Consider the following 9,901-nt stretch of genomic DNA (forward strand, 5'->3'; position numbering starts at 1 on the left):
TTTTTTTACTCGATTTTGTTCAACTCATGGGCTTGAGTTGTTTTAAATCATCAAGCCGTATTATAACCATTGGACACCAATTTATACCTCGTCGCTTTATCCGAGCGACCATTGAAAAGGCTAGCTCGTGATTTTTGCGCTTTGTCGAGCATAAATTGGCGCCTTAGGTGAAGGGATTATATGCTTATTCCCTCCCCTTTCTAGTTGTTACAAGGTTGTCGTTCTTGTGTATGATACAACTTGTTTTATCCAAGTTGTTTTGGAGGATAGTTTTTACGTTTCGATTTTGTTCAAAAACGTTTACAATCCTTCCTTTTTAACTCGTTTCTATACGAGTCGTTTGAAGTGATTCATTTTGATACAAATCACTTTTAAAGCTTTGCTTTTAGATAGACACGACTTGTGCTTGACACAATTTCGTTGAAAATATGGTTGACTGGCATAACTCGTTTAATCCAAGTTATCCTTATGTTGTTGTGAATGCTAGAACGAGTTTTTTTGGAACAACTTGTTTTTGTGAAAGTGTTCCATTTTATACGACTAGGTCGTTTATTTTTAAAACTTGTAGAGATGAGATTGTGGGCTTGAGATTTTGTACGATCCATTTGTTATCCGTGTGGATCGAGTTGTTAGATCGTATTTATGCCTTAAGGGGCATATTTAGTTGAGTTACTTTTGCGATTTGTTCTTAAACACAACTTTTTCAACCCGTTTGGCCCGAGCTGTTTCGAGGTGTTTTCTTTCCAATTCGCATATGTAACTTCTTTCCACCAATTGGTTCTTCGTCGCTTCATCCAGGCGATTTCTATATGATCGGACCGTGACTTTCGCGGTTTATCGAGCTTCAATTGGTGTGTGTTAATTGTAGAAAATCAATTTTCATAAGGAATTGTTTTATCTCCTTATGTTGGAGGTGTGTTGCGACCTGGGTAGTTTTTCACCCTCGAAATTAGACACTTTATAGTAGCCCTTTTCTAAGATTTCAGTAATCTTAGAAAAAACCTTTTTGATCTTTGTTTTGAAAAACCTTTTTCTTGGCTGACTGTCCCTTTCTTTAAGTTAAGTTTTCCTTAACAACTCGGGACAGCCTTTTGCCTTAGTGCTTTCAATAGGTTTCCTGATCTCTTTTTGGTATTCCTTATACTCAATTTTTGATTTATTGAGCTCTTATGATTTAGGTTATTTTTGCGATGCGTTTCCTTTTTTTCTCGGTTTTTCCGACTTGTAAGTCAGATAATTTCCGAGTTTATTACGATCGACTTTTATAACCTCTTTACACCGACTTGTACCTCGTCGTTTTATCCTGACGACCATCTAGGTCGGTTCATGGGATTTTCACGCTTTGTCGAGCTTAAGTCGGCGCGTTTCGTAGAAAGAAAGAAAAACGAGAAGGAATTTATAAGAGATAAAAGATCTTTATTTATTTGCAAAGGTACTTTTATTGCTACTAAGGGTTTTTCACTATCTATGATCCCTTAGTCTCTACTACGATGCCTCGTTAAAAACCCTTCTTCAGAAAAAATCCTTTAATTTTTGGGAAAAAATCATGAAGTTGGAAAAAGAGTACATCAGGGAGTAGAGTTCGTTTTTAGTACCTTTTCATGTTACAAGCATGCCACGACCTTGGTAGCTTGGTGCTATTTAAGTCAGTCACCTTGTAATAACATTTTCCTAAGATCTCAGTAATCTTGTAGGGTCCTATCCTTTTCGTTGCTTGCTTTCATTCGCCCGAACTCAGTAGCCTGATATTTTTTCTTATCAAGATGAGGTCTTTTGTGGCGAATCTCGTAGCCATCCTTTGTCTCAAGAGCTATTTCCTTATCTGAGTTTGCTCTCAGGTTTCTGGAAGGGGGTCACGTTCTTCTTTCGTGCTCTAGCATCATTGTAGAATGTTGTCTTTAGTTTTTAATAATTTTGGACTTAGCTTTCATGATAAGCCAGTGCCCCTACTCGAGGTCGAGCTTCATAAAGTCGGACTCGAGTATTCAGTCATGCCATTCTTGAATCTTACTATTTGTTGCTATGTGACTTTTACAAGTTATTTTGGACTCTCTTTTCGGGAGGTCGGATAACTTGTTTTATACTTGTTGTGTCAACTTAGTAAGGTTGGATACTTATCTCTTGGCTTGAGGAGGCATTCTTATAAATTGCCATCCTTTCTCAATTTGTTTTAAACAAATTGTTGTGACGTCGGGTTTACATCCTCTTCGTGTTGATGTTTGATTATGATCACGTTGTCCTTAAGTTATTTGTGCAATTCGTTTTAGGCTTTGCCCCTTGCCAGTTTGATTTAGTACAAGTGGCTTAACGAGGTCGGACCACGATTTGCATTTATAACTTCTTACGCCACTTTGGATCTCATCACTTCAAGTCAGAAAAAGTGTGCATTAAGGAGTAAGGTGCACCTTCTAGCTGTAGTATCCCTTTTGTTGTAAACATGGCACAATCTAGGTAGATTGTTTTCGAGTAAGTTGAGTATGTTGTAGTAGTTCTTTTTCAAGTCTTAAGTGACTTTGTTGGATCTTTTCATTTTGGTGTTGGCTTTTCTTCGTCCGCTTTTGGTCCGATGTCATTTTGGATCAAGACGAGGTTGTCAGTTGAGAAATTTCTTCGTATAACCTTCTCATGGCCATTTATGCTTGGGATCTGGTTCTCGAAGTTGTACCTCAAGAAAGAAGTCGGACTTTTCTTTGTAAGCTCTTAAAGGAAGTCGGATTTTTATTTGTAGACTTGAATCCTCAGAGGAGGTCAAATTATCTTCATAAGCTTGGATCTTTAGAAGAGGTCGGATTCTTCTTTCTAAGCTTGGAAAGAGGTCGGGCTTTCTTTCTAAGCTTGGAGGTTTTCGACCTCATTGTAGACTCTGATCTTTAAAAGAAGTCGGAATCTCTTTCTGATATTCTTCGAGGTTTTTGACCTCATTGTAGAGTTGATCGTGAAAGAGGTCGGATTTTTTACAGACTCAAAAACGAGGTCGGATTTTTTCTTTGTCGGATCTAAAGAGGTCGGATTCTTCTGAGTAATGAGGTTCTAGACCTTATTGTAGAGTCTAACCTTTAAAAGAGGTCGGACTTTCTTCATGGGATCTAAAAGAGGTCGGATTTTCTTTGTGAGCTCTCAACTCATCCGACCTTATTGTAAAGTCTGACCTTTAAAAGAGGTCGGACTTTTCTTCATGAGCTCTCTAAAAGAGGTCGGATTTTCCTTGGTGGGCTCCCAACTCATCCGACTTTATTGTAAAGTCTGACCTTTAAAAGAGGTCGGACTTTTATTCGTGAGATCTCTAAAAGAGGTCGGATTTTCTTTGGTGGGCTCCCAACTCATCCGACTTTATTGTAAAGTTTGACCTTTAAAAGAGGTCGGACTTTTATTCGTGAGCTCTCTAAAAGAGGTCGGATTTTCTTTGGTGAGCTCCCAACTCGTCCGACCTTATTGTAAAGTCTGACCTTTAAAAGAGGTCGGACTTTTATTCGTGAGCTCTCTAAAAGAGGTCGAATTTTCTTTGTGAGCTCCCGACTCATCCGACCTTATTGTAAAGTCTGACCTTTAAAAAGAGGTCGGACTTTTCTTCATGAGCTCTCTAAAAGAGGTCGGATTTTCTTTGTGAGCTCCCAGAAAATCCGACCTTTGAAGAAAAGTCTGACCATCATTCCCTCCAATGAAGACTGAGCCTTTGTTGCCCCGACTTTCTTTTTCTTTGGATCGAATTCCAGTTTTCTTCTTGGAAGACATCCATCTTTATTGGTGTGCAAACAACATCAAATTCTACCACAGAAATATTTTTTTCCATATTCATTGGCAGTGATGTAATTTGTGAGCAACCAACGAAAGATGTACCATGAGAATTCTTTGTGTTATTCACTGTTGTAATTGACAGGTGAATCCACTGAAGAAAAAACTGGATTCATCACTCCGTTGTCGGATTGGGTTGCGTTCAAATTGGCTGATGCTGTGTATTTGGAACATGCAACTGTTCCATTTCATGAGTGGGTATCATGGATTTTTCCGAGATTGTAAGTCGGCACAGATGTAATTGTCCATCCAATTTCACGAAGAGGTTGGGATTAGTCACGTTCCCTTTTCTCCTCCTCTTTTTTTTTATACGTAACTTCTTTTGCCAATTGAATTTTCTGAATTGAAAATTCTTTTATTCAATTGACTTTCGAGTTCGTTTTTTTTTTTTTCACATAACTTCTTTTGCCAATTGAATTTTCTGAATTGAAAATTCTTTTATTCAATTGGCTTTTGAGTTCGTCCTTTTTTTTTCATGTAACTTCTTTTGCCAATTGAATTTTCTGAATTGAAAATTCTTTTATTCAATTGGCTTTTGAGTTCGTCCTTTTTTTTTTCACGTAACTTCTTTTGCCAATTGAATTTTCTGAATTGAAAATTCTTTTATTCAATTGGCTTTTGAGTTCGTTTTTTTTCTTTCACGTAACTTCTTTTGCCAATTGAATTTTCTGAATTGAAAATTCTTTTATTCAATTGGCTTTCGAGTTCGTTTTGGTTTGCTTTCTACAATGGCCTTGGGACGGTGCTTTCTTCTCTTTTGTTTGATTTAATCCAATTTAACTGTAGAAGTAGAATCATCATCCCTATTTGATATCCTCTCTCTATTGGGAGAAGTTTTTATGGGATTTCTGGTATCCATAGAAACTGTATTCCAGCTTCTTTTTAACATCCTTGCATCTTATTTATGTCGAGTGGTTGTCCGACCATTTTGTTGATCATCCGCCATTATCAAGGATTGAGCTCCAGGTCCCCGGCAACGGCGCCAATGTTCCGGGGCTTACCTAGAACCGGACGGTGGTTGGACTTGTTTGAGGCCCAAGCGCTGGAGGAGTGTGGTCTCCGACTTGGTTTACGTCTGGGAGCCGCCTCCGAGTTGTATATTCCAAGAGGTGGGGGGTGGTACCTACAAAGACACTCCGATGCCTAAGTCAGCATGGGGTTAAGCAGGTTTAGAATGTATTGGAACTTAGAGATACCTGAGGGGTGTCAGGGTATTTATAGTGGTGATCCAATAACCACCGTTGGAGTAGTGCCACCTTTTTAGGTGGATAACCGTCCCTTTTATCTAGGGATTGTTGGGATATGGCTTCTAGAAGTGGTTAGAGAGATTTTAGGGGCAGTTACTTATTTGAATAAGTGTTATCTGCCAGCTATCTCTTGAGCCCGACTTCTTTGGAAAGAAGTCTGTGTTGAGTCCGACCTCTTCTAAAGAGGTCGGTGAATAACGAAGGCCAATCTTTGGATTGGGCTTTTTGGTGTATTTGGACCTGGGCCTTAGTGTTGGGCCAGTGTATGAACAATAATATTTATAATTATATACTTATTATATCTAATATTATTTAATTATTCAAACAGTAATTAAATAATAATACAAAATAACATAATAAGCAGTAATTAATGAATATAAAATAAAATATTTTTTTATTATTTTAAGTTAATTTTTTATTATCTCACACACATTTTTGTTTATATTATTATAAATAGATACAATAATACAAAAAGTATATCCAAATATATTAGTTTTAAAATAGTAAAAATGAAAAAAATAATATACAAATATATAACACTCCTCTAAAGCAAAATTTATAGAGTACTAGTTATTCGAAGTGACTAATAAGTATATTTATTTTTTAATAAGTACTGAATTTGAATCTTTAATAAATAATATTGAAGAAATTCAGCTTAAAATATCTAAACATTTTTAAAATATACAAGTTGGATTAAAAAAAAGCTTAAGGGTTAGTAAAATTTATTGTTTTTGACAACACTTTTAGTTATCAGTCTAATTTCTTTAGTCTAACAATCCAATAACATTTTTAACTTATAATTTTAAATATTATTGATTAACTATCGACTAAAAATAATAAATTATGGTGGCCTTCTAATATTTCTGGTTGGATTAATCGAATTCTTAGTAACAAGGTTAGTTTCTTCTTGAGAAAAGAAAAATATGACTTGGATTAATCTAATACTGAAATGACACCAACCTTGCCGGAGGAGGTGAAGAGAGACATGCATTTCACTATTTTTTTCTCTCCAAGAAACATGGTAATGTTATTTTCTTGACTATATGAGCATGTTTTGTTAATAACAAATACATTAGTAGCAAAAGTAGAGAGTAATATATAGTCTTATCCTTAAGACATGAAGGATGAGTGATATGGATGGCCTAACTGCTATTTTAAATTACGCTACTTTCAGTTGCTTCTTTTGTCCACAAATATAGCAGTCAGATTCCAACATTGGTGATCCATGAATCAAATGCACACTATACCCTTTTTCTTATTCTTTTCTTCTTTCAGATTCAAATCCTAAGAATCATTGTATGTGCAAAAGTACTAATACTTATGACTGTGTTTGTTTACAGATATAAAATATATACAAAAATATTATATTAAGAGACATTAGCAAAAGACATAATTTTTTTTGTTAATCTTTTATAATTATACTTTTTATTATTATATTTTTTTTTTAAATTTTTTGAATGAAAAAAAATGAGAATAAATTATATTTTTATAATTTGTTCTATTTTATTACCAAATATAATATATGAATACGGTGACACATGTCTGCTGTTTGATTTGGTGAGGCACAAATTTTCAAAGGACACAGGAGGACACTAAATTTGTGTACCTCCAATTTGGTAAGACACTGAGACACAATTTATGAGATACTAATTTTTTTACTCTTTTACCTTTATTTAATTTTTTATTTTTAAAATTTGTTCTCCTATCTTTTCATTTTTTTTTTAATAAAGGGTAATTCAGTTTTTTTTAAATATTTGTGTATTTTGTTTATTATTTTTACCAAACACAATACATAGACACAAATATTTTATGTTTATGTCTTTAATATTTATTTCTTTGTGTCTATGTCTCATCTTATACATCAACCAAACAGAATGATTTATCTTATCATGTTCTCGTAAACAAACACAATATGCCCATATATCATACATTCAATGAATTAAGTAATTAACATAGTACTATATATTGGATCATAAGTGGCTGTTTCATTACAACAAAACATAAGCTTTCAGATTTTTGAAACCCCATTATCTAATCAAATAATGCTGTCTAAAAAGGAGATAGAGCTTCATTCACAACTATACAATTACTGTGTGTAACAGCTACTAGTCATAGTAACATTCTTTTTTAACCATAAAAATGAAATTACATATATATAATTTTTTTATGTCGGCCAACAAAAGGAAAAGAAGGATAAAGGAATAAGAACGTGGGAGAGATAAACATGCCTAACTCTCTGACCCACCACTCAATTACCATAAACATCAGCCAAACTTGCCTACTCATAATTCTCTTTTAGTATTCTTGATTTCTTTCCACACTCTGCCTAATTGACCTTCATTAATTATACATAATTGGGATTCTTTTGGAGGTCTTAGTCATCTTCAATTGTATAATTACTTGAGATTATGGCAACAAAAATGTACACCATGGATTTTATTGCAACTTGTGACTTATGTTAGAGAATCAAGGTAACTATGGTGATCAAGAACCATGCTCATAGTTTAGGAAACTTGCTCACTGGGCCTTGTGGAACAAACAGACACAATTAAAAGTACATGACAATATATGTAGTGATCCTTTCCCAAATATTATATAAATAAAAATATTACTAAGATATAATAACATAATTGCTGATCTCAAAGCCAGAAGAAAAATTCAATGATAATTGAGCTGCAAAATACCATTTATGGTTAGAAAAGTTATAAGCAAAGTAGTAGATTCCTAGTGTGTAGTTATTCTTTTTTATATAAGATGTTTATGTCTTCTGCAAGATTTAATAATTGATTAATTGTCTGAAATAATGTGGGGGCTTGTTTGGCTCCACCAAGGAAACAAGAAAATCAGTTAAACTCTCCTTTGCAAGGAAATGTTTGAGTGCTTTGTTTTCATGTGGAATGTATGTTCAGTTCCCACTCTGATCTGATCCTGCCATTAGTTTCATTGATTAGAAAGCAAGGCAAAAAGCATATGGGTAAGGGTAAGGGAAGCAAACAAGAAAAAAGGTTCTTGTATTTAAAATACAAACCTATGATAATTGCTAACCATTATGAAGCATATGTAGGTAGGTCTACACTACTACTTCACTCCATGAGGTTGGTCACCCCAATTCAACTGCTCCAAGGAACCCAAAAATTATACTCATGCTTGCCACGTGGATATCACAGGTTGATGATATCAGCATGAAGTGTCATCATGACCCACACTATAGCAGTACATACATTTATGTTATTATATATCAAACATTTTTGTCTTTTGAATCTAGTTTTTTACACCATACTTATAAACAAAATTTCTCACATTTTTTTCTCTAAAAAGCTATATTGTATCTGTTTCTATAATAAATGAATCAATAAAGCTATCAAAAGATTTCTTCTGCTACACACACATTATGATTAAATATTTAGAGGCCAATCCTCCAGTAAGATTCTGTTACACTTCCGCCGCCTTGTATGCTTGGTGTTCAGTGCTTAAAGTGCCTCAAACTTTATCCAAAAATATTTTTTGATTTGATGAAATATTGAAAATTTATATCAGTGCTGTATTTGTACATGATAAATAAGACTCCAGCTTCAGTTTCACGTCATTTCTCTCTCTCTCTTTTCTCTCTCCCTCCTTTCTTTGCACTATAAATAACACACATACCTTGGACCACCAACACCAACACCTTCATTCTCCATTTTCTCACATACCCTTTTTGTAATAGCAGCAGCTGATTTGGTTTTTTTGCTTCAATGGGGGATAGCAATGTCAATCTTCCACCGGGGTTTCGATTTTATCCCACTGATGAAGAGCTTGTAGTCCATTTCCTTCAGAGAAAAGCAGCACTTCTACCTTGCCACCCTGATGTCATTCCTGATCTTGATCTCTACCCTTTTGATCCATGGGAACTTGATGGTATCATTCTTTCTCTATGTTCCAATACTTGCATGCACATTGCAAGAGAATTGAAGTTGATGAATACAATCATGTGTGTGTCTGTGTGTGTATGTGCAGGTAGAGCTTTGGCAGAGGGGAACCAATGGTACTACTACAGCAGAAGGACACAAAATAGGGTCACTGCCAATGGTTATTGGAATCCAATGGGAATTGAAGAGGCAGTGGTTTCAAACTCAAGCAACAGGAGAGTTGGTATCAAGAAATTTTATGTGTTCTATGTTGGAGAAGCCCCTCATGGTAACAGAACCAATTGGATCATGCAAGAGTATCGTCTTTCAGATTCTGCAGCATCCTCTAGCAGATCATCAACCAAAAGAAAATCACAACCAAAAACAGTTAGTACCACAATTTCACCTCAAAAACATAGTTCAAGTTCAATAATGTATGCCACTTAGATTATTATTATTATTGATTTTTTTTTCCTTCCTGGTTTTGGTGTATTCAGGATCATAGTAAATGGGTGGTATGTAGAGTTCATGAAAGTGATGAAAATGATGATGATGGTGATGGTGATGGAACAGAACTCTCTTGTTTGGATGAAGTTTTCTTGTCATTGGATGATCTTGATGAAGTAAGCTTGCCAAATTAGATGATGCAAAACTTTTGTTAGCAGCATTATTATCCCAAATGGGGATAATTAATTAAGGCTAAATAGCTGTTTAATGCAAATTTGTTAGTACTTAATGTAGTTAAGTTTTTTTTTTTTTTTTTTTGTATTTAGCTTTAGCAGTGTAGCTGCAGAAATTGCAATCAAAAAGTGTTTTAATTAAGTTGCCAGAGCTAGAAGATTTTCTATAGCAACCTTTGAAGTTGGGGCACTAGCTAGGTGAAATTTATGGCCAAGCAATATGCATTGTGACGTTATGCTTTCAAATATACCATTGAAACTTACTTGCTTACTTACTTTATTTTGATGCTGACAC

At 34.8% G+C, this 9,901-nt stretch overlaps 1 protein-coding gene across 1 annotated transcript; it reads left to right on the forward strand.

Moving 5' to 3' along the window:
* The first annotated feature begins 8,597 nt into the window (after positions 1-8,597).
* LOC130965518 (NAC domain-containing protein 104-like) lies at positions 8,598-9,645 on the forward strand. The gene is made up of 3 exons (XM_057890276.1): positions 8,598-8,936; positions 9,036-9,313; positions 9,424-9,645. Exons 1-3 carry the CDS (start codon positions 8,774-8,776, stop codon positions 9,565-9,567), a joined length of 585 nt encoding a protein of 194 aa, XP_057746259.1. The 5' UTR covers positions 8,598-8,773; the 3' UTR covers positions 9,568-9,645.
* Positions 9,646-9,901: the final 256 nt, after the last annotated feature.

Source organism: Arachis stenosperma, chromosome 3 (genome assembly GCF_014773155.1).
Source record: "Arachis stenosperma cultivar V10309 chromosome 3, arast.V10309.gnm1.PFL2, whole genome shotgun sequence".
In the NCBI taxonomy this organism is placed as follows: domain Eukaryota; kingdom Viridiplantae; phylum Streptophyta; class Magnoliopsida; order Fabales; family Fabaceae; genus Arachis; species Arachis stenosperma.